The sequence below is a fragment of the Rhododendron vialii genome, chromosome 4a (assembly GCF_030253575.1).
Source record: "Rhododendron vialii isolate Sample 1 chromosome 4a, ASM3025357v1".
Taxonomy (NCBI): Eukaryota; Viridiplantae; Streptophyta; class Magnoliopsida; order Ericales; family Ericaceae; genus Rhododendron; species Rhododendron vialii.
The window spans coordinates 9,200,079-9,224,641 of record NC_080560.1 but is presented as its reverse complement, the minus strand read 5'-3'; the positions used below and the strand labels follow the sequence as shown (position 1 = coordinate 9,224,641).

The 24,563-nt window shown below is 37.9% G+C and overlaps 3 protein-coding genes across 9 annotated transcripts; 1 reads left to right on the top strand and 2 right to left on the bottom strand.

The window, feature by feature from the left end:
- Window positions 1–566: 566 nt before the first annotated feature.
- LOC131323099 (zinc finger protein CONSTANS-LIKE 2-like) lies at window positions 567–3,063 on the bottom strand. The gene is made up of 2 exons (XM_058354728.1): window positions 2,323–3,063; window positions 567–882 (listed from the first exon to the last, which is right to left on the bottom strand). Exons 1-2 carry the CDS (start codon window positions 2,848–2,850, stop codon window positions 778–780), a joined length of 633 nt encoding a protein of 210 aa, XP_058210711.1. The 5' UTR covers window positions 2,851–3,063; the 3' UTR covers window positions 567–777.
- A 12,486-nt stretch (window positions 3,064–15,549) lies between these two features.
- Window positions 15,550–16,482, bottom strand: LOC131323634 (F-box/FBD/LRR-repeat protein At5g56420-like). Its single transcript, XM_058355483.1, has one exon. The coding sequence runs from the start codon at window positions 16,480–16,482 to the stop codon at window positions 15,550–15,552; it is 933 nt and encodes a 310-aa protein (XP_058211466.1).
- A 2,961-nt stretch (window positions 16,483–19,443) lies between these two features.
- LOC131323097 (F-box/LRR-repeat protein At4g14096-like) lies at window positions 19,444–23,474 on the top strand. 7 transcript variants are annotated; one of them, XR_009199081.1, is made up of 4 exons: window positions 19,444–20,478; window positions 21,920–21,996; window positions 22,719–22,892; window positions 23,063–23,201. XR_009199081.1 is itself a non-coding variant. In XM_058354726.1 (4 exons), the coding sequence occupies exons 1-3, from the start codon at window positions 19,534–19,536 to the stop codon at window positions 22,813–22,815; spliced, it is 1,119 nt and encodes a 372-aa protein (XP_058210709.1). In that variant the 5' UTR covers window positions 19,444–19,533; the 3' UTR covers window positions 23,149–23,284. The 7 variants fall into 7 exon arrangements, 4 of the variants coding, with proteins under 4 accessions (XP_058210709.1, XP_058210707.1, XP_058210710.1 ...); XM_058354726.1 differs by having other exon boundaries at window positions 22,719–22,815; window positions 23,149–23,284; XR_009199080.1 differs by having other exon boundaries at window positions 19,445–20,478; window positions 23,149–23,290.
- Window positions 23,475–24,563: the final 1,089 nt, after the last annotated feature.

The following is a 24,563-nucleotide window of genomic DNA, read 5'->3' as shown; positions in this document are numbered from 1 at the left end:
ACACAGTTGCGGATGTGCATGGCCCTAGATTTTTGGATTCTACACTTGTGCCTCGAATATGTTCTTTTTCATTCTTTCGAAAACTTGCAATGGTACCTCGTCCGTACTTGTAAGAAATTATCAATTCATCACTATCATTTCTTTAATAAAAAATAAAAAAAGGGACACGGCTTGCCAGCCGTTTGGGGGTGGACTCCAACCGGCCAGTTTCGTCCTCATTTCGGGTCATATACGACATTCAGATTCGTTCGCATTGCAGCATGCGTTGCGTGTCACAGTCACGTAAAAAATCAGATAAGTCAGATATCGAATAATATCTTAACTGAAGGAAAATATTTTGAAGCTTATTATTAGTCATATGTACGTTCTCTCTTGTGTAGTGCAGAAGTTTTGAATCCGCCACTTAAACGAAAGCATCTCCAACAAGAAATATACATTGAACAATAGTAGGGCAACTGAATTCCATGATGAATCTTGATTATAGGAGGAGGGGGAAAAAAAAAAGGGAATTCCATGTGAAACAACTTCACCAAATTCGTACGAATAGAGAGAGAAGGCTCCCAAAATGAAAAACAAACATAAATGGCACCAATATGTGCTTGATTATTGAGTCCAAATTCGAAGTAAAACATTGAAAAATTGATTTCAATTAACCAAAAAACCATAGTATTAAAAGTACCTAATATACAAAAACTAGGACGATTCATAGATAACGAATCCTAGAAATTGCGTTGTTTGTTAGAAAAACGAAGCTAATGTAGGATGATAGGTTCAGAATCAGTCGGCGCAGGAAGTGAAGCCAGTTTTCTGACGTTTGGTGAGAGAAGCTGGCGGCAGCGAACTGTTTTCCCGGCGAGAAGATGAACGGGGGCGGAGATCATCCTGCGACACAAAATCACCACATACTCTTAGCAAATTAAAAAAAAAAATTGAAATTCAATAAATACTCACCGCTTATCGGCCAGTGACATTAATATCTTAACAACTAGGATTCTGGAAAAAGAAGAAGATATGAATGATCGATTGTCACGCAACTTAAGGCGTTAGGTGAAAAGTCAGATGAAAAAAATGCAATTCGCGGTTTGAAACGGATACGACTCAATGCTGAATTCGAATAAACAAAGTCCAAGTTCTCAAGGATCTCCTTCAACTCAGTGTCGCTTTATTTGAACTTTATTTTTTTATTTATCCATTTCTATTATCGCTTCAAAGAATGAATTATAATTGATTCCAAAAAATTATGATGAAAAACATGGGCTGCTCCACCATTAACAGCTCGTTTGGAACGGAGGTTTTCGAGAAAAGAAAGGGGACGGAGGGAGAAGGGATTCTCTCCCTCGTTTGGAAGGCCCAGAAGATGAGAGAGGGTGAGAGGAGAGAGACGGAACTCTCTCATACCCCTCGGTTCCGTTTCTCACCAAAAGTGGCGGCGAGATTCCGTGAGGAAGAGAGAGAGTGAGGTGCGTGGGTGAGAGTAGATCTCACTCGCGTGCAGCACGTGTGGTCCACCCTCTCGTCGGATCGTCGTCTTACTTGTGCCGTTGGTCTTCGTTTCATCAAGGAGAAGCTACTTCTGTGATCAAAATTGAGTTTTGAACACTTTGACTTCGGACCAGTCACCGGAGATGAAGTTCCAGTAGCCGGAGATGATGTTTGGTCGCCGGAGAAGAGAGAAATAGAGAGTTTCAGGTCGCTGGAGATGGAGTTGAAGTCGCTAGAGATAGAGTTGAAGTGCTGAAGATGTGAAGAGAGTTTGATTTCTCATGATTGTTTGGATGGATGGTTAAATCACAACCCTTTCTTCTCTTTTCTCATTAATAAGGAAGATCACTCCCCTTTTTTTTCTTTTCTCACCTCCATTGCCAAAAGGGGCTGTAAGTGAAGGGTTCCTAGGTTCAGAAATTGTGCTAATTTTTTTTTTATACAGTTTTTATATAAAATTTGATTTTTCTTTAGTATAGTCTGCGCAGAATTGCACTGGATCAACCGTACAAAAGGAAAATGAATAAAATTCATTTAAATTTGTGAATAATTAGTTAGTATAACTCAACAAAATAACACAAGCCGTGAAGCCATGCCTAGTAAATTTCTTTACGTTTTTGTAACCACTAAAACTCAAATTCTGAAACCACTCCTTACAAAAAAAAGTAAACAAACGATCACAAAAAAAATACTTATTGTTTGTAAGAGAAATCAATTTAGGCAAAAGAAGTAAAGCTGAACTTCCGAAAAAAATATTCACATCCTCTACTGGGATTAACAAAGTTGTAAAATCAGAAAAAATTCAAAAACCTCCGAAAGAAATGGACTCAGAACTCATACGTTAGAGTGAAGATCCCCGGTGACGGACTTTTCACGCAATAGCTTCAACGAAACCGCTCCATCATCGCCGTTACATGACCTCATGACACTGGACGACTCTTCTTCACTGCTCGCCAAACTCGCCGACCTCGGCACCACCTGATTCTCTCCCTCCTCCTCCTCCTCCTCCACCACCTCATCGTCGTCATCATCATCTCGATCCACTTCGTCTTCGTCGTCCTGATCGTACAACTCGTCGCATTCTCCGTCTTCTATATCGATTTCGACTGCGTCGGCTTCGCTCTCTACCACCGGCTTACAACCGTCGAGGCAAGCCCGGCAAACCGACACCGTCTTGCAGAGTTCATAACCGGAGGCGTTCCAGGGTGTCGGCGACTGGCAGACGTGGCACAGCAGAGTCCTGGAGTGCTTCGCGACGAGGAAGTTGGCCGAGTGAACCTTGGCGTCGCAGTCCCAGCACAAGCCTGCCTGATCTGAATCGCAGAGAATCGTGGCCGTCGACTTGCACAGCTCGCACCTCTTCCTCATCTTCGAATGGATAACTCTCTCTCTCTTTCTCTCCTCCCCCTCTCTTTCTCTCTCTCCAAACCCTCGATAATGAGAAGAGATGGATGGAATTGGAAGGGAAGAGAGAGTTGAAAAAGAAAAAGGTAACCTTGTGGTCGCTTATGAAACCGCCCTGCTTTTTCACAAAATTACGAGATTATTTCGGGGCGTGGGATGAGGATATTTTTATGTGATTCCTACGTTTGATCCGGTCTATATATGGAAGGAAAGTTTGTTTTTTTTTTAATACTTCCTCGTCTCTATTCTTTTGTCCCTTGTACTATTTCGATTGGATAAAAAACTTATAATTTTTAATTAATAATACTATTTATGTGTAATATAAATATTATTTGATAGATCTCAATGAGTTTTTTTAAACCATATTTTCAAAATCACCTAAAAAATTATATATTGTAAGATATAATCAATTGAAAAGTGTCACGAACTCCCTAAAGAGACTAAAGAATGATGACGGAGGGAGTACATTTTTTAAGATAGACGGAAATGTTAATGCAGGAAACGGAATGAGTGTTGTGCAGTAATGCACAGAACCGTATTGTGCATCATTCGAGTCATCTGTTCGGCATCTCCGGCCGTTTCAATGCAGCCCATCACGACTTTATTTTTATTAAATCGAATTGTTTACTTTTCCATTGAACAAATGATTTACAAAATAAATAGGTTATGCAGTTATCCATCGTTTAGGCTATATGAGTCACCTTCATGGAGTTCTTTTTTTGATCATACCCCTTCATATAGTTCGATAGCTCTATCTTGTAAAGTATGAGAGGTGCTATTCACACAGACAAAGGGGCACATATTGTGCACAGATCTTAATGTGGGATCTACTACGGGTTCCACACAAATGATCCGAATCGTTCATTAAATTTGAAATATTTTTCAAAGGCCTCCGCAATAAATCAGCTCAATTCGATACTTATAAATACTTGATTTAATCATCTAACTTTTCATTCAACTTCGAACCTAAATGAAAACTTATATGATTAGATCGAGTACTTATAGACATCGGATTGAATTGATTTTTCACGAGAGCCTTTGAAAAAGTGTTTTAAATCTAATGAACGGCTCAGATTTTTTGTGTGAGACCCGTAGTGAACCCCACATTAAAATCAGTGCACAATCTATGCACGCTTTGTCTGTGTCAATAGAGTTACGCATAAAGTAATATGAGTATAATCGATTGTACTCGAATTTACATTTTGCCTATATTCCATTGTACTCAAATTTATACTAATTTTGCCCAAACGACATCATTCAGATGTGACACTGATCGTTTGTTTTAGCAATTCATAAAATGACAATAACAAAAGTACTACTATACTTTTAATTTCCGACATAACAAAAAAAAAGAAGTACTACTATGGAAAGGACAGGTGGACTTTCTCTGGTAAATCTTTTTGAACGGTTGTTTTCGATCGCATTCTTTTAATTTTGAAAAATTCTAAAATCAGTTTAATGAGTTGACGATAGTAAGTGTGTGAATGTGTATTAAATAGTGTAAAAAATACACAAAAATATGTATTTTTCTTGTCTTCTAGTGTGCTTATCGTCAGCCTAGTGGATTAACAATAGCAAGACCGTTTAACCTTTGTTTTGACGATTATCATTCAACTTCTAACTGGATGATTATCGTCTTCCCTTTCCCCAGTTGAGTTGAGCATGTTCGCTCCTCAACCTTCCCCCCTCGATGTAACCTTTCGAGTTCTATGAAATTTCTTTTAGCCGAGCAAAAAAAAAACAATAGCAAGACCGTTTAATTTTTTACCAAAAAAAATAACAAATCCATAAACTTACACCATTGTTTATGGATTTTAATTTTTTACCCACAAATCCATAAACTTACACCATTATTTTTTCGCTAATTTTATTTTACATACGAAAAAAACAGAGAGTTGAATGAATAAATAGAAAATAAACGCACATGATTAAAAGAAGCTCAAACGTAATATTACGAATCTTCCAATCCTATTCTACGCATGGGAAACAAACGTAGTATTACTAATCACATCTCTTTACGAATTTCACACCATAATCTTATATCTTTACGAATCTCATCCCAATCACATCTCTTTACGAATCTCATCCTAATCTCATCTCCTTACTAATCCTATCTAATTCAACGAATTTATCAAACAAGGCCCCAATACTATTGAATGAGAAATGAATGGGAAAAAAATTCCAAGGTGGATTTAAATGTTGATTGGATATTTTTCTCAAAAGTAATACTTGCTCAACTAATAATTGTGCAATTGCGTCTGAAGCCGTTTGATGCACGTGGTCCCACACTCAATATCGAACGGTTCCGAACTCAGTTGTGTCTGGAAGATTTGCTCATAGATTTTCTCTTAGCTTTATTCTTCCATCCCTCCATAAATCTCTTCCCTAATTGAATATATCCAGACACGTTCTTTTTAAGGATTTAATTATTTACATGATTTTGTATATACAAACTTACAGAATAAAGTAATCATAACAAAAGAATTGAGGGGAGGCTCAAATAATTCTTAGAAAGCATTTCACTTTCGTTTTCAATCATTGCTCTAGTAATTTTACTATACTTTGAGACATGTATCATTTACAAGCGATTGCGTGCGCTCCCGCTCTCGCGCTTGAAAGGCTAATCTTTTTATGGTGGCAAAATTTAGTTGTCATTTTAGGAATCCGGGGCGTATGTAGGCCATTGATTTTACCACTCCTTTTTTTGTTAACCTTACTTCCTTGTAATTGTATTTTTTGTGCAAAAATACATTTGCAGAGGAGTGTCATTAACAAAAAAAAAAAGTAGTAAAATCATTTCCCTGTATATATTGTGAAGAGAATAAATTTTTTATACCGCTGGTGTAAATATTTATTTTCTCCAAATCAGTTGCATCACGACACGTGTAAAAACAGTGATCCCAATTAATAAAACATGACGACGTTGCGCAATACAATTGATTTGGAGGAAACAAATGTTTCCACCCGTGGTGTAAATAATTTATTCTCTATTGTGAAAGGTGTAGAATCCGAGGCTGGCGAATGGCGGGATGTAGTGACAGGTGTAAGCTGGCGAGGGGACAAAGACGTTCGGTGGGGAGTTGTGGTGGTTGTTGTTTCCGAGGTTCGGTTCGGTGCTGGATATTTCTCTCTCTCTCTCTCTCTCTAAGAGCAACTTCAGTTAATTACTACCACGTGTCATCCAATGGTGAGCAGATTCAGATTTGCTTACGTGGCACAATCTGGTCCACCAAGGAGAGGGACCACGTGGTGATACGCACCTGAATGGCTAGATAGACTTGACGTGTCATGTGGGGCCTCTCTTATTTTTGCCGCTTCTTTCAATTGACGTCCTAAGAGCATCCACGGTGAAATAAGCAAAACAAAAGAAAGTTAAAGTTAGTAATGTTGGATAAAAAAAGTGTTCATATTGAAATAACTAAACTTTGCAACCTCTTAACAACTCATCAAATTTTAATTTTTCAATAATCAAAACTAGCAATATTTTGTTAATAACCAAATTTTATCTCTTAATCAAATACATCAATATTACACAAAAACCTTCTCTCTTCCATTTTCTCTCTCACTCTCTCTCCCTCTCTCTCAACAATGTTTTCAAAAACTAATTTAAAAAAACTGTAACTTTCAATATTTTTTTTTGGTTTTTTTCAGAAACTTTTTTTTTTTACAAAATATAATTTTTTTCAAAATTTTTAAATAACTATAAGTAAATAAAGTGTTTTTCAAAAATCTGTTTTTGAAATTTCAAAACTCTTTTATAGAAAATTATTTTTTACACAAAATCTATTTTTAAAAAACTGTATTTATAGTTTTTAAAATTTCAAAACTATTTGTGTAAATATAATTCTTTCAAAATTTCTCAAAATTGTATTTACAGTTTTTAAGTGAACAAAGTGTGTTTTTTGAAAAACTATTTTTTGTTTCGAAAAACTTTTTTTTTTTAACTATTTCTAACATAAACTGTTTTTTTTTCCTTCAAATACCGCTTTTTCAAAAAATATGCGTGAAATGAAGGGAATAAGTTTGGAGGGCCCATTGATTTTGATTATGGGCAAAAAATAATCAATATGAGATTTAACATTGCTAACTTTAGCAACCTCTAAATGAATAATCAAAATCTGATATGGCATGTTTTGATTATTCACATTTACTTATTCCACTGCTAATACTCTAATGATAAGATTGTGGAGTAATTACTGCGTACCCCATCCGTTCTAAAATGAATGATCTTTTTGGGAAAGTGTGTCTTTTTCAATTACTTATATATTTTAATATTTTTAATATTAAAAAATATATAATATAGATCTTATTTGATAGATTTCAATTAATTCTATTAAACGAAGTTTTCAAAATCATAAAATTTCATAAATCGAAAGATATAAGCATTTTAAAATGACACAGAGTTCCAAAAAGGTTACTTATTTTGGAACAGATGGAGCATGATTTAGGAGACAGTGGTGCTACGTCCGCTACTCAACATTCATTGCTCGATATTTCACCATCCGTCTAGGCAATTAATGGTCCGAATTAAAAAAAAAACTTTTAGACGGTAAGATTGAGAGCGGTGGAGGGAGCGGTGAATGTTGAACGGTGAACGTAGACTTTTGGTTTCGGAGAAGTAATACTAGAAGATAATGAAGGAATTACTCAGTGCCCCCGCGTACCAGGCTTCTCTATTACCGTGTCAAATTGTCGATTTGGATACTAAATGTATGAACACCACGTCAATTTGTGGCAGTGGAGCGAGGTGCTTAGGAGAGACTGGATAATTATTTATAGATCGATATGCAGATGGTAAAACTCCACGCCCTACTACGAAAATTATTAGGCGCTCTTTAGACCTGGGAGGTTGCCACATGATGTTTCGAAATTGTTTCATCACCATATATTATTGTGAAGTTTATACATGTGGATCCTACAAAATGTGTGGCGCTAAAAGGCGGGCACCAAATGACAATACTTTAATAGCGTAGTATTTACTTTGCATTACTGAGAGGAGTTATGAGAATTTATTTACCTTGTTGCGTTATGGTTCTTTTTATTTCTTCCCTCATATCAGAAAATAGTATGGGAGGTCCATCGGTGTAGCTATTTCTAACCTTTAAAAAATCTTAAATCTTCAATGCAACAACGATCATATTGATACGAAATTAATATCACGATGCTTCGTAATAAGGAAGCTAATAAAATTAAAATCTTACCTGAGCGATCTAATTTTTAAAAAAAAATAATCAATTCTTTTGTCAAGACAATTTGAAAAAGTAAAAAAAGAGAAGAGAAAAGGTTAAAATTTAAGATATCAGAGAAAACGAGATTTTGAACTTCATTCTTTTTCACTTTCTTGGGAGCATAGATTTTGCAAGATTGGACTTTGGACAATGCAATGGCAACGATGAATCACTCTCTCGAAAAATATATTTCAAGAAACCAACCGAGGGAAAAAAAAAAAGAAAGATGAAAAGAACTATTTTCAATTAAAACTGTGGAAACTTTATATCCATCTCAAAACTAATTGGCAATAAGTGGAGAGGTTCCAGATGTTATTAAGTGATCACCCATTCCACTCCCAAGCAATGTGGGATTATATTTCCTTAACAAAAACAAATAAAATTTCATCTACAATGGAGGAGGTCTTATCGGCAGAACCGAGCTCTCACCGGCTTCCGCCACCGCTATAATCTTCTCCAAGAGCACCCGTTGCTCAATCAATAGCTTCACGAAATTCAACTAAAGCAGTGAACCTGCGAAACTTTTCATCTTGACTTGCCTGAGACTTGGCATGCTGAGTTTAATAGCTCCATTAAGAATCTCCTCTGATAAGCTCTCCTGAAACATGGAGTAAAATCAGTTCTAACCAGCAAACTATAAAGTCTGATGTTGTTCACTCGCTGCAAAAGTGGGTGAACACCGAATCGATACGCGACTGGTTCTTCCGTTGCAGTAGAGCCTAGTTAAATGACCAATCAGGGAGGACTAAAGTTGTGGCCTTGTGGATCAACAAAATTGTCTTCACTAGGTTAACATTTTATATCTTCATTTCCGGATGGCGATAAGAAACTCACATCTTCGTCGATTTCGAAAAAGATCAACGGCAATCAATATCTCGAGGTTGGGGGAACACTCCGACAATGCAGCTATACCGAGTAGATCATATGTTGTACAGCCAGTGTGCAGCAGCAGCTCCACAGAAGTGAGGTGGTTGAATACAAGATTCTCAGAAGAGATCTCCATTGATGAGCTAGAAGCTTCAAATAACGACCACATGAGAAAGGATTATGCAATATTTAAATAGTATTAGCAACAGTTCTAAAGGATTAGGAATGACATAAAAGCAATCTGGGATCATTCTATTCCAAGAGAATGATAGCTAAGCATTTTCAAAATTGGACAGTTTTAAGTGGAATATTTATAATGCAACTACGATTCGATGAAACCGACCGTAGAAAATAGCAGCTACTTCAATACCACCGGCTGATATTGAGGTAATCCATTATAGGACTTAAATGGTTCTCCAGTTAACTTGCTCCGAACACGTAGTCGATCGCCAGTCACCAAATTGACTGGCGAGGGGCGTTTTGGCGGATTAAAAAGAAAAAAAACTAACACTTGGTATTCTACTCCACCTCTCCATCCTCCTTGAACAGGACTCAGCTGATTATCACCTCTTACATTTTTACTTTGTAGTTCATCTCAAATATTACTTTCTGGTAACTAGAACGATGTTTGAGTGCTTTCGCTGCATAATTCATATCATCTAGGGAGTCCACAATTAGTAAAAGAAAATGAGGTGGAGACATATCGAGCAGTGTCTCGTAAGTGTCAACCACATGGTCCACATCCAGAAATAACAAATTAGCCACCAAATTACAGGATGTGCAGAATTTTCTTGGCAAAAGAGCGGGTTAAGAGAAGGTGGCGTGGCGGAGGAGGGTGGCCGGCTGGAGATGGGAGGGGGAGGTGAGAGGCGGCAGCCCCATCCCCCAAGCACAAACCCCATTTGGAGAAAAGTTTAGAGAGAGGGAGTAGAGAGAAGGCAGAGCGTTTTTCTGTTTGGTCACGCCTAATCTCTCCATCAATTACCCCAAAATCGTTACTCAACCGTGGATTCGTGGAAGGAGGGCTCGTTTGGAGCCCCGTTTCCTCTCCATTCAACAATGGCATGGATTTTGAGAGCTCAAATCGAAGAAAACTACTATACGAGTTTCTATTTTTGTCCAAACCTATTTTTTTTATGACTCAAGTGTCTGGATTTATTTATTTTTAATTGCAAGTAGTACACAGGATTTGGTTTGGTGTTTTTACCAAGGGAAATAATATACCTCCACACAAAATCAAGAACGTATGTTTTGTCCTCTTCTGTGTTTTCCTATGTGAGCAAAGTGATTTTGGATAAAAAAGTTTATTTCTTTTTTGTTTTTATTTAAAAAAAATCCGCAGTCATTAATTATGCATCAACCTTTTGTCACGAGAGTAATTGAAAAAGTAAAATTTTGATCGAAACTCCTAATTTTTGTAACTTATTTTGTCTTTATTCAAAAATTTATGAGTTTCAATCAAAATTTTTATACTTTAGAGTTTCGATCAAAATTTTATATTTTTTTGATTTCTCTCGTTGAGACGAATCAATAATCTACAAAAATTTAACACAAAACAACAAAATACGATATATATTTTTTTAAATAAAGACAAGCAAAAAAGTCAACCTAACTTTTTTATCCAAAACCTAAAGAGCTGCTGCCATGTGCTTTTTCTTTCCTCTGTTTTGCAAAATATACGATTATTTCGAGTAATTGTCCAAAAAATAATTAATTTCAAATAAATTTTCCTTTCCTCTGTTAACAGCCTCTGTAGTAACCAATACAGTACCTTTCCTGAATTGCACTGTTCTACTTGAAATATCCACAATCAAGGAAGCCGTCCGAGAAAGCCGAGCAATCTTAGATCCCATTTTTATTTAATCTCTGTTTAGCCAGCACTCGACGGAAAATTCCGATGAGTAAGCTCTCCCTCTGTTTAATCTCGAATAAAAATTCTTCTAAGCAAAGACATTTTCTGATTCTCAATCTAGCCTCTATAAAAGCAACTTAAACACGATCTCCGAACCCAGGCCGAACCCCAAAAGAAAGCCCGAACGCACGTCTTAACCTCCCTATTACTACCAGAGTTTCCAATTCCAACTACTACCCTCATAACGGCATGATACGTCATCGGGCACAGGGAGGTTATGACAATCCATTTCAAGAACAGGCCTCGTGCATATGTAGATTGTGACTGTTACACAATGCAAGCATGAGACAGATCTCATAATGTTTCTTCCACAATTTCACAAGACTGAAACTGTCGAATAGCATACTGTATTATCATTATCTAAAAACCATACCACCCTGCAAGTTATTTGCATCACAGGTTCCAAAGTAATCACACCCGGATCCATTCCTAAGTAAGTTTATACCGTGTTTAGACCTCAACTGACTCCTGCCCCCACGCTAACCCTTCACTTTGCATTCAACGGGCACCAGAATCATAGAGCCATCAAGCAAAGAGTGATTTCAGTTGTTATTAGCCAGCAGTCCATGCTGAGTCCTAGGACTCCGACTCTCAGTCTAGCTAGCACAAAATCTTGGTCCCTATTAGACTTCTCACTCAGTTCCAGCCATAGTTTCAGTCTATTCAATCCTTTCTACCAAATATCTTAGCTCGGGTAGTCAAACCCTGCAGTTTCTTGTTTTGATCCAAAACCCTCCAGTTTCTGCTGTTCTTTTCTTCTTCTTTTTTCACCTACAAATTACAATGCAAGAAAAGGCCGAAAAGAAAAGAAGTACCTCATCTAGAATCAAACAATAAAGCAATTGCAAATAAAGTGCACATACCACCAGTTCTGAACCTGAAAACGCTTCACATTTCTGAGCAACCTCACAATCTTTCTCCAATAGCGGTAATTCTCCGCCCTGGAAATGCAAGTAACACGTGCTTCTTCAAGAGCAGAGTCCTCCATTACATACTTCCCAACCTCAAAGGAAAAAGAATGGTCAAATTCAAGAGATTTGGAGCACAAATCTAAACCGATCCTTGGTTGGACTTGAATTGCCATAGCCCCAAGCTTTTAAGCCTCGCCGAAGATATCTTCCCATTCTTCATCCTTTCACACTGCCTTATACTCAGAGTCTTAATGTTCAAACATACTGAAACAAGATCCGATATCGTCTCATCGGTCAAATGGATCTGCTAAAGAACAATCCCATTCATTGACTTGAATTGTTTATTCCTCAGCAGATTGAGGTTGCACCGTTCGAGTCACAAAGATCGTACTGTGCCGTTTCGGAGTATGCATAAAGGGAAGCAGTAGTAGTATACGGGGAAGGAGGAGTCAGTTTCATCGTGACATTGCCGGATGCACTTAGAGCAGAAGGAGAAGTTGCCTATACATGTTGATTCCTCCAAAAACTGAAGAATGTCTAGCAAGTCACAAGAAAGTTTCAAAGAAACAATAAAGTGAAAATTGTCTTTGGTGTTTTTGATTCCTCCAGGCAAATCAACCAGTAAGCACCAAGTTAAGTTACAGTTATTATGAGAATTTCATCAAACACGTCTTGTAAGAAGGTCTAAAAAACGTCCACAAGCATATAGGTACCACAACAAACACAAATACAACTCATAAAGAGAGCCTCCGTGCAAGGACGGAGTTGAATACTTGTCCTTATAATGAGATGCAAAAGCAGGCAACATGTCAAGCTCACCGATCAAAAAGAATTACATTGAAAAAGAACCACACCCAAGGCTTGTAATCTTAAAGAGTACGACATAAGAAAAGTCGTCAAATGGTAAGATTCACCCAGTATTGGACTTGTAAGTTGTAACTGATAGAAATTGGAAACAGGATAAAACTGGTTCACCAAGAAAGTTACAAGCTGGCAACACAGAGAAAGGTGATAGTTATATGCACTATGACAACGATAACTAAGTTTCTTACTTCCAGAACAAACAAGATGTTTCCATTCCTTGGTAGACATCCAATCCTTGACAAACATGGAGGCTGCACCCAGGAAAAGAACCCTGAACAACTTGAAATCCTTGACTTTGCTTGGCAAGAACTATTGGAATAACTTTCCCATCCAATCTAACAGGACGTAGTACGATTCTTTCTAAGACTACTTCGCTTTTGAGCACAAGTCTCAAAAAGTGTAATTCATCCATTGCACCCCAATAGCAGTTTAGCTTAAGTTGCCGCAAACTGGGCAAGATGAAATTGATCCTCTCAAACTCTTCAGATATGCTCCCTCCAAAAATCTGTGATTTAGAGAAGACAAATCTTTCAGACTAATGTTGTTACTACACATGAAAAAAATAACTGAGTTGACACAATTAAGGTAAAGCACTTACCTCTTCACTGAGCTTATGATCATGGTCTAGGATCATTGTTCCAAGTTTGGGTGAAAGTTCAAGTAATACGGCAATGCCAAGCAAATCAGCTTTTGTATACCGTGAATATAGTCTCAAATAGTTGAGGTTGTGAAATACAAAACTCTTAGGGAGACAATCTTTTGATACAACGGCCTGTTGTTATGATGAATATGTTAAAAGATAAACCTGGTAGTATAACCAAATATGTGAAGTTATCTTTCACCTGATTCATGTAAATCAGAGACATTAGTAAGCTTGAAAGAGTACTCGAGATCATTCAGTGGTTAATAAGTACAACAATCAATTAGAGATCAAATGACTCATAATTAATCGTGTTGCTAAATAAGGAAAAAAACCCACCCCACCCTTGTTCTTTCTCCTACCTCTGTTTGCAAAATATGTTCAATTATTTCAAGTACTTGAGAAATTAAATTTTAATTTGACATAAAGTTTCCTTTCCTATGCTTGCAAATTGAACAGTGAAATACTGTGAAAGTCATACATTGCTCTGCATGTCTCCTCACACTGAGACCAGCCAATGCAAAAGATGGTTAACAGACTTTCTAGTGACCTATAAAATTCCAATCCTCAACTGCACTGTCCTACTTAAATATCCACAATCAAGGAAGCCATCCGCGAAAGTTGCGACTCGAGCAATCTTAGATCGCAATTCTATTTAATGTCTGTCTAGCTAGCACTCAACCAAAAAAAAACTTAACAAAGACTCATTTTCTCAATGCAGCAAATAGCCCTCTTTAATACAGCAAAGATTGTACAAGACAAGTTAAAAAGACACATGAACAAGTTGCATATCATGCATATGTCAGCACAATTGGTTTTGGGTTCAAATTCTGAGCGCTTTTTTAAAAGTCTCTTGTCTTGTAAAATCAATTTTACTTGGCCAAGTTGGCCTTTCATGTATACCACTCCAACAAATGGGCTTAACAATTAAACATAAGCACACATTCAAAGACGTAACCAAAGGTTGGTTACCAGGGGCCACGGCTACCCTCAATTTGAGAAACACCTATAATTACCTTAGATTTTTTACATACAAGACTTAACATCTTGGTAATTTGTAATATACGAAAGAACTTAGATAGGAGTTACAAACTTGGACCACTTTCTCGCACGTTTCTTTCTCCTTTATGGATAACAGGTCCATCACTCATCTCTCTCATACACGAAAAGAAAAACTCACCAAATCACCTAAATTTTTCTCTCTATTGGGTATTAATTTAACAGACATTAAACTTTTTCTATACCCCTGAGCCTTAAAATTCTAAAATTTTGTTATTGCGTTATGACCCCTGCATATATGAAATTCTGATTACGTCCCTGCACACATTACTTGAACTTTACAATCAAGAAAAACACTAAGTCGCATTCTTCACATAGCATTAATGCTTTGTTTTCATTAGGCAAGCCATAAAATGCCTTTCTCAAAATCTTAGCTGAGAAATTGTTCCCCTAGTTCGGCCTCCATAAGAAGAAATCATGGTTCCAACATTGACAAGAGAAGGGTGGTCCAACGGCAAGTTATGCTCAACCATCATTATATAAAGCCATTTTTCCCTGCAAGTTATTTGTCCTCACAATACATTACAGATTCCGAAACAATCACCCCAGTATCCAATCCAAAGTAAATTTTCAACTCTGTCCAGACACATTACAGATTGCCAAACAAGTTATGGTCAACCAACATTGTCTAAAACCATTTTGCCACGTGAGTTATTTGTCCTTGCAACACATCACAGATTACCAAACAATCACCCTAGGATCCATTCAAAACTAAAAAATTTCTACTGTGTTTAGACCTCAACTGATCCTTACCACCACAATTAGAGTCGCATGTGTCATATATCACACATGGCACCATAAATTGCACATTGACATAGCTGAACCCTAACTCTTCATTTTGTGTTCAAAAGCACCAGAATCCTAGAATCATTGCCAGGTTAGGTATCAAGCAAAAGAGCAATAATGCCAGTCAGTTAGCAGATCTTGCTACATCCTAATTATCTGGTTAAACAACGTTCAATCTCCATACCATTATGCTTATCGCCAATTAAAGTCACAGTTCCAGTTTATACCATCCTTTCTACCAAAGATCTTAGATCAAGCAGTCAAACCCTTGCAATTTCTGTTCTTTTACCACCTACATACAAGAAAAGGTCTAAAAGGGAAGAAACACCTCAACTAGAATCAAATAACAATGCAATTGAAAATAAATTGCGCATAGAGAAAGACTAACTTATACCACTAATTCTGAACACGAAAACGCTTGACATGGCCAAGCAACCTCACAATCTTACTCCAATACCGATAATTCTCTGCCATTGCAATGCAAGTAACATCTGCTTCTTCAAGAGCAGACGAGTCCTCCATTACATACTCTCCAACCTCAAAGAAAAACATCATCAAATTCGATAAATTCGGAGCGTGAATCTCAACTGATCCTTCATCACACCTGAACTGCCAAAGCTCCAAGCTTTTAAGCGTCGGCGAAGATATCTTCACGTCCTTCATCCCGTCACACTGCCTTATAGTCAGAGCCTCAATGTTCAAACACCCCGCAACCAAATTCGATATCATCTCATCCGTCAAGTAGACCTGCACAAAATCAATACTCGTCAACGAGTCGAATTGAATACGAGACGAGTTCATCGGCAGATCGAGGTTACAGCGGTCGAGTCGTAATGATCGAACGCTGCCGTTTCGGAGAAGGGGAAGAGGGAAGGGGTAGTAGTAAGTAATGTCGTTTTGAAATTGGCGGAGGTGCTTGGAGGAGAAGGTGAGGGAGAGGGACTGGACGTGGTGAGCGACGGCGTAGTGGATCCAGGAGTCGATGTGGCGGCGGTAGGGGAAGTGGTGTGTGGCGGAGTCGAGGCGGAGGTGGAGGGAGCGGAGGGAGGACGGGGGGTGGCGGAGGAGGAGGGCACGGGTGAGGAATTCGGAGAAGGCACCGAGAGTTTGGCAAGGGGTGTCGCAGGGAGGGAGGAAGAGAGAGAAGTCGAAGGAGAGAGAGGGGAGGGATGTCCATAGGTCGAGGAAGGCGGGTGAGATTATGGTGGTTTGGATGACGTCAAGGGTTGGGAGGAAGGAGATTATGCGGAGGAGGAGGTTCTGCGGGAGGTCGTCGAGGGTGGTGGGTCGTCGTGGGACGGCGGAGGAGTCGGTGGTCGTCGACGCCATTGGAATCAGCTGTGCACTCTACAGGTCAGTCTACGCTCTTTGAATATTCTTCTTTTTTTCTTCCGAGAAAATCACTCCAGGGCTTTTTGGCTAAATAAATTAATTGGTTTACTTTTTTCTTTTATTTAAATTTTTTCACATTTGTTAATTTTACGTTAATTGTTTTTGAATTATTAGTTCGAATCGACGAGAGTAATTAGAAGAGTAAAAAGTTATGGTTCAAACTTAAATTTTTGTGATTAAAGACGGAAAAAATATTTTATTAACTTATTTTTGTCTTTATTAAATAAATTTAAAATTTTATCATAATTCTTTACTTTTTAGATTTTTTACTTCATAACAACCCAATAATTCACAAAAAAAAAAAATCAATTAAAAAAAATAGCAAAAAATATTGAATAAGGATAAAAAATAAGTCAATTAGCTTATTTAGCCAAAAACCAGTATTTATTTGTGAAAAATTCTAATTACAACCTACCAGACCGTTCGAAAAGAAATTACAACTTGTTTGGCTGAGATTTTTGGCTTATTTCAGAAATATGATTGGGTGCGAGAGTGTCAAAAAAGGCTTATAATTATCCTTTATAGATTTAACTTATAAAAGCCAAACTTAATTAGACGATCGTGGCGTGGGTTCAATTACCTCAACGAAGAAGATTTTTCTATCTAAAAGTATTAAAATGGTACAACGATTCATTGGAAAATTGACAAACCAAAGAATAAACAAGATACCTTGATCAATTTAAAACAACTTGCCTTCCAATTGATTCTTCAACTTCCACAAACGAATAGAACAGATTATAGTGTGACTACTACTACAAATTACTTCGAATTAAGTCTAAATTTCTAAATTATTGCCTAATGGACAAACCAAGCATAGCATTGTTGTTTGTTTGATGATTTGTCATTTCTTCTATTTATAGGCAAACTCTTAAGTCTTCTCCACGGTTTTCATTTTCCCGCTTAACTGCCTTCGAAGTCATCTCAACTTTGAATTCAAACTTTCCCTGCATGATTTCTAATATTGGTGATTCAGTTACATGCTTGGATCTTAACTCCTTTGATTGTGTCAACTTGGTGTACTGCCTCTTGTTTAAATAATACGATTCGCGCTTTTTAGTTTCGAACTGCTCATCTTTTGAGCTATCATTTGAGTGACATCTGACAACAATTGTCATTACCTATAAAATGACACTAAGTTAATCAGAACGTTATCGTTCTTTAAATTGTGTGATTTCATATATTTCAATCTATGCGTACTTCGTCTCGTCCGACATGAATGGCCACTTGTCATTATCTGATTGGGCCAATAAATACTCATGCAAACACGGTTCCAAGCATAATGGAAAAAATTTCCGAATTCGGATTCATTTAATTGTCGCTTTCATGTATTTTAGTACTCGTTCATGTTGTTTTTTAAACAAGTGCTCGTGTTTACTCCCGCTCCCGCATGTGTATTACTCTACGACTTATAGGCTTGTTCTTCCAAAATTCTTGTTTTGGTATAATTTCGTCTTTTCTGAACTTTTGTTAAAATCACATATTAAATATTTTTTGTTAACTTTTTTTTTTTGTTGAATTGGTCATTCGACTCGATTAGAAGAGTTTAAAAGATAGTAAAATTTAGAACCCTGCTACGCAGTACACACACATAATTTGTGCACAAATTTTATTCTGGGGTTCATCACGGGTCTCACACAAATAATCCGAGCCGTTCATTAAATGTAAAACAGTTTGTCAAGGGTCTTTGAAGAAAATCAACTAAATCCGATACCTATAGATGATTAATCCAATCGTTTAACTTTTCATTATCTTGAAATCTGAATGAAAAATTAGACGATTGGATGGAACATCTATAGATATTGGATTAACCTGATTTTTTGCGTAAATCCTTAAAAAAATATTTTATATTTAATAAACAGTTTGGATCATTTGTATGGAACCCATAGTTGGTCCACAACATAATATGTGCACTATCTGTGCACCAATAATTTGTGTGAACAAACTTTCTGTGAAATTTACAACCAAAAATAAAAAAATTGACTGAGGACAAGAAATATCAAATATCTGTGTTTGAGCTGAATGTTTAGATCTGGGTTTAAGACCCGTTTAAAGTCTCATATGTGTTTGGACTTGGTCCATTGAATGTTGATGGGGCTTTGCTTCTTTGGATGTCCGAGGTTGGTTTGTTACTAATCTAGGGTTGAGTTGAGTTTCGACATAATTAAGTCCAACAATTCGATCGATACAAAAAATAAAAAAAGAACGAAAAGTCTTTCTAAAAGAAGAACACCCACACGCAGGTGGAGAGATTCGAACTCTTAATCTTCTAATAAGATTCAAGAGTCTTCTAATAAGATTCAAGAGTCATAGCTAACTGAGCTAGCTCCAGTTAATTAGAAAAAAAAATTAATTCTTAACTTTGCTTAGAATTTAATGCCTTTCATTTCTTGTCATTTTTCTCAATCAATAGCTTTGCTTAGAATTTGACGCAATCATTCTTTTTTTCTTTTTTTCATCGTGATCTGAAAAAAAGAGAACGTAAAACAAAAATTTGAAGAAATAAACAACGAGACAGTTTAGAAGACACCTAAAAAAACATTTCAAATCTTAATCTCATAATTTTCTATCAATTTTTGATAATCCGAACCATTCAATGTGTTTAAAATGTGATTTTAAGATTATTTGCAAGAAATAAACAAAAAAAAAGAGGCCAGGAATGATTTGATTTGAGCAGTTTTTTTATAAACGTTGATAAAAACTATTTTATGAAAAACTGAATGGATTAAGCTCTTTTGAATATTTGTTTGAGCTGATTTCTTGAAAGTATCCTTAAAAATATGTTTTAAATATATTGAACGACTCGAATTATTAAAGTTTGATCAAAAACTAAAAGATATTTTATTAAATGTTCCCGAAACCGCTCTTCAACAAACAAATACTAACCGAACAAAATTTAGGAAGATCCGAAGAACAGGCCAGCGCACTCCACACAGTGGCGGTACGCCATATACTTCTCCAACCACCTCCTGGTGCATTTTCTCCGTCATTATGGCGGTGGAACCAACCAGCTACCGCAGCCTGAACGACTTCTCCGACCACCTCCTCCTCCACATCCTCTCCTTCCTCCCCGCCCTCGACGCCCTCCGCACCGCCCCCGTCTGCCGCAAATGGCAAACCCTCCTCCCCTCTCTCCCCTCCCTCAACTTCGACTACTCCCTCTTCCCCCCCTCCGCCTCCCCCTCCGATACCCGCCGCCGCTTCGCCGACTTCGTCGACCTCTTCCTCCTCCGCCGCCCCCCCACCTCCCCCCTCCTCAACCTCCGCTTCCAGTTCGACTTCGGCGACTACCTCCACTCCTCCCAAATCGACTCCTGGATCCACCACGCCGTCAATCACGGCGTCACCGAAATCGACGCCGACTTCTTCATCCACCGCGACTACCAAGTCTTCGACCAAGCCGACGGCGGCTACAGCTACAACGAATGTTACTTCACGTTCTACTTCAATTCCATCAAAAACAGCCGCGTGAGGGTTTTGAAACTCTCTCGTTGCGAGCTGATTTTACCTCTCGGTTTCTCTACTATCTCGTCGTTTAAGTTCGTACAGTCGTTGTACCTGGATCAGATATACCTGAACGACGAGATGGTCTCGGATTTGATCTCGGGGTGTCCGAATTTGGAGAGTTTGGTTCTCGAGTACTGTTGCGATATGAAGGAGTTGAGGATTCGTTCGACGAGGCTGAAGCGGTTGTCGCTGTTGTATTTCCATTCGCAGGACGAAGAGGAGGAGTCGGTGGAGGTATGCGCTCTGAATCTGCGGTCGTTTCGTATCGTTTGTTTCGAGATGGGGATGTATTCGATGGAAGGAACGACGGGTTTGGATGAAGCGTACGTGGAGTTTATGCACGAGGAGAGGCATTATAAGTACTGGAGCAAGGTTGTGAGGTTGCTCAGTGGCGTCAAGCATCTCGTTGTGGAAAATTGGTGGATTAGAGTAAGTTCCTTCGCTCCTCTTCTCTGGGATTTTCGTGGGCACGGAAATAAATACAAGGAAATCTTAGTGTACATTATATTCGGGAAGATTGGTAACAACTAACAAGTACGTCTTAATATGCATTACATTTGCCAATCAACACGAAAATATGCATTACATTTTCTGGCTGAAAATGAATGTTTGCTAGATGTAATTTACAGTGACTAGAAAACTAAAAGTTCAGAATCGTGCTTCAAACTGAGAATCAAGTGGATGCTACCAAGCAGACTATTGTTTTCGGAAGAAGTTAATCAGTTATGGTAGGAAGAAAAGAGTGACTAAATGCAGGGGCAGAAAGGGTCGTCAGGTTGCTATTATACTTCTCAGTTGATTTTGGGATTAGTTCAAGGACTCAATCTGTTCTTTCAAGAGAGAGAGTGATTTACTTCATACTGCCATTTTGTCCTGTATTCCATATGACTGTTGGTGCGAAAGGAAGATAAGAAACTTTTTGTAGGACTTTTTGGCGGATAGGTTGAATTAAAGGGAATTGAACCATTGTATAGGCACATTTGGTGGAATAAATAATAGAAGAACGTCAGTTTTGGTTGCTTAGGTACGCCCAGTATTTGGAAATCATGGATAGAGGTTACTATTGATCCGCTTGACCAGCGTCTGGGAGTCTTTTGGGGGCTTGCAGTTATGCAATACCTTACTTCTGTGATGCTTATTCAAGAGCTTTTCTAAACTAAGCACCTCCTTTGTGGGTTTTTAGAGAATAAAGCCTTCTCCAAAGAATGTAGAGATTTAAATGTGGACAAACACAAATTTTGAGGATCAATGGTGTCCTGAGATTGATGACAACAATGGGTGCCATTGTTAGTAATAACTTGTAAGCTAGCATCAAGGTTTTGAATATTGTATTGGTATGGTATTTTTTGAGCTGTACATTGCACCAACCAGGCTTAGCTCCCTCTTGAGTCTGGTCTATCATCGAAAAAAGTAATGTCAGCTATATAAGATCTCTGGTAAACTCATCCTGCAGAGTTCACCGTAGAATGCCCACGCGTCCATTTTAATTCCAGCATCATGGTCACTCTTCACAATCAATCACCAATTCACCATAACACGTCTGCCAAGAGCCACCATACTCCGTCGACAGATATGCCGCGAGGGTTTTGTCTCCGTCAGGAGTTATCCATGGAGTTTCTTTGCAAGCCCACTGACACTGGTGTTCTTGGCTCAGAGATTCCATCTACAAGTCCTTGGTCGGAATACCACTTGTTGGGGATTTGTGCAGGGTAACGATGGAGTCCCTAAGCAGCACGGACACAAAAACGTTCTTTTCCCCCAAAAAACTAGTAGATGGGCACATTGGAAACACATTGAAAAAATTACGTGAATTGCGAAATCATAAGAGAAACGAAATAATAATGCAGATCGACATGTTTTGGCTACTTAGGGTGCCTGCAACAAGGCCCAAACCATTGGGGAGGAACTGATGTGGGACTCTATTCTTCCCAGATGTCCCAACTTTTGGTACACACATCTTATCTTTTGTGGTTTATATTCATACCAATTGCGCACTGTGGAACTTCTTTGCCCCAAAAATCCTGCCTTCCTATATTTATGTGGCTGAATTTGTTGATTCTGGAGTGGTTGACACGATACATTGTCCTCATTTTATTTTAAATTACCAACTCCCTAGAAGATATGATTTGTCCAGCAAAAACACTCACACTTAGTGCTAGTTACAATAAAGTTGAACTACAAGTAAATATCTGAGGCAAACTACGAGTACAAATCAAAGAGGTGATATTCCACATAGAGTTCTGTTGAAGGAGGACGTGGAGGTGGGGAGGTGGAGGAGAGAATACCACTTGTTGTTGTCATAGTCAATATACATGTAATCGTAGATGCTCACATGGCATATTATTACATGTATAACCATGTGCTTTGCTAGGATGTGTAGGGTTTTCTGTAACTAGTGAAAAGGTGGTTTCTGATAGATCTCCGGTAAGAAGTAAGAACTATCAAATTGGTGTCTGGCAACTACTTACCCAAAGCAAGTTAAATGGAGAACCAATAAGTCCTTTCACATTACATGTTCCACATAAACTCTCCAATTTTGAATAAGCTTCGCTATCATCCTCTTGAAATATAAAGGTCTCAATTTGCTTTATGTCATTCTTTATCATTTAGAACTGTTGCTCATACTATTTAAATATTGCATAATCCTTTCTCATGTTTGTTATTTTAAGCTTCACTCATCAATGGAGATCTCTTCTGAGGATCTTGTATTCAACAACCTCACTTCCGTGGAGCTGCGAACTGGCTATACAACATATGATCTACTAGGTATAGCTGCGTTGTTGGAGTGTTCTCCCAACCTCGAGATATTGACTGTCAGTGATCTTTTCAAGATTGACGAAGATGTGAGTTTCTTATCATCTTCCGCAAATGTAGCTATTGGATGTAAACATAGTGGAAACATTAACTAACAAAATGTCATAAAGATTGTAAACTTTTCAACACAATTTTTTTGATCCACAAGGCCACAACTTTAGTCTTCTCTGATTGATTGTTTAACGAGGCTCTCCTGCAGTGGAAGAACCAATCCCAGATATATGCAGCGTTCGCCCAATTTTGTAGCGAGTAAACAACAAAAGCTCATTTTACTCAATGTTTCAGGAGAGCTTATCAGAGGAGATTCTTAACAGACCTATTAAATTCAGCATGCCAAGTCTCAGGCAAGTCAAGATTAAAAGTTTCGCCAGTTCACTGCTTCAGTTGTATTTCGTGAAGCTTCTGAGACAACAACAGGTGGTCTTGGAGAAGATTATAGCGGTAGCATAAAACGGTCAGAGCTCAGTTCTGCAGATAACACCTATTAGATGATTTATATATATTTTTTATTGAAGATAGTTCTTTTTATCTTTTTATTTATTTATTTTTCCCCTCGGTTGGTTTCTTGAAATACTTTTCAGTCAGCTTGAAATTAACTCACTTTGTCGTCAGTTTCATGATTTCTAGGCTCTTTCATTTGCATCTGAGTAATGTCCATTCTTTTGCCTTCTGAATTGTGATGGTTGTGTTTCCTCGTTGCCATTCCATTGTCTGAAGTCCAATCTTGTAATGCCTATGCTCCCAAGAAAGTGAAGAATGAATTTCATTCTCTCTGTGTTTGGGATATCCAATAAGCTTGTCGGTGTTTTTTCAAAATCTAGTTTTCCCTTATTATTTTTTTAAACTTTTCCAAATTGTCTTGACTTAATTTTAGTACAAAATTAGACACCCAGGTTAGATTTCAGCTTCCTTGCTACAAATCATGTGATAGTAATGGTGTACCAATATGGTCATTGCATTGAAGAATATAATTTTGAAAGCCAAAGAATTTAGTGTGAGACCATTGGAAGATTTACAATTTTGGAACCAACCTCCGAACATCACCATGACAGTACTAGACGAGTTCACGAAGTTGTGGGAGCAAGTGTCTGTTCTTACTCGGACAGTCATACGTCAAACTCATGGACAATAATAGTTATGCGAGTCAGATGTCATGCGGGAGCCTTTGTTTTACTCGCGCTTGATGTAGTAAAAACTGATAGCAGATGGCTTATTCTTCTTGGGATCCATTGTGGATTAAGAGTCCCTATGATCTCTCTGAGAAGAAATAACAATACCACAATGAAACAAGGTAAACAGTTCTCATAACTCTTCTCAGTAGTGAAAAGTTATTATTAAGTGGGCTTAAAGTACATGCAGAGGATCAAAAAAGTACATGCAGTGCCTCCCCTTCAGCACATATGCGGTGCTGAATGATTTTGGAACATCGCGTGACAACCTCTCTATTCTAAGGAGCACCGAATAATATTTCTAGTAGCACGTGGAGTTTACCATCACCTTAACTTCAAGTAATTATTCAATGCCCCTAAGCACCTTGCTTCATTGCCCAACATTGATATAGTGTTCATACACATGTAGTGGAATCGAAGATCCAACATCTTAATAGAGAATCCTGGGACCAGGGGCACCAAGTAATTCCTTCCTTATATTCTACTACTTCTCCTAAACTAGATTAGGCCACAATGCGTAATAGAATTCCA

Bases quoted from the DNA above. Each gene is read 5' to 3' on its own strand.
- LOC131323099 (XM_058354728.1), bottom strand. From the start codon at position 2,850: ATGAGGAAGAGGTGCGAGCTGTGCAAGTCGACGGCCACGATTCTCTGC. The intron at 883-2,322 runs GTATGAGTTCTG...TTTGTGTCGCAG, and splicing joins CCGGGGATCTTCACTCTAAC to GATGATCTCCGCCCCCGTTC.
- LOC131323634 (XM_058355483.1), bottom strand. From the start codon at position 16,482: ATGGCGTCGACGACCACCGACTCCTCCGCCGTCCCACGACGACCCACC.
- LOC131323097 (XM_058354723.1), top strand. From the start codon at position 19,534: ATGGCGGTGGAACCAACCAGCTACCGCAGCCTGAACGACTTCTCCGAC. The intron at 20,479-22,718 runs GTAAGTTCCTTC...TGTTATTTTAAG, and splicing joins TGGAAAATTGGTGGATTAGA to CTTCACTCATCAATGGAGAT. The intron at 22,893-23,148 runs GTGAGTTTCTTA...TCAATGTTTCAG, and splicing joins TTTTCAAGATTGACGAAGAT to GAGAGCTTATCAGAGGAGAT.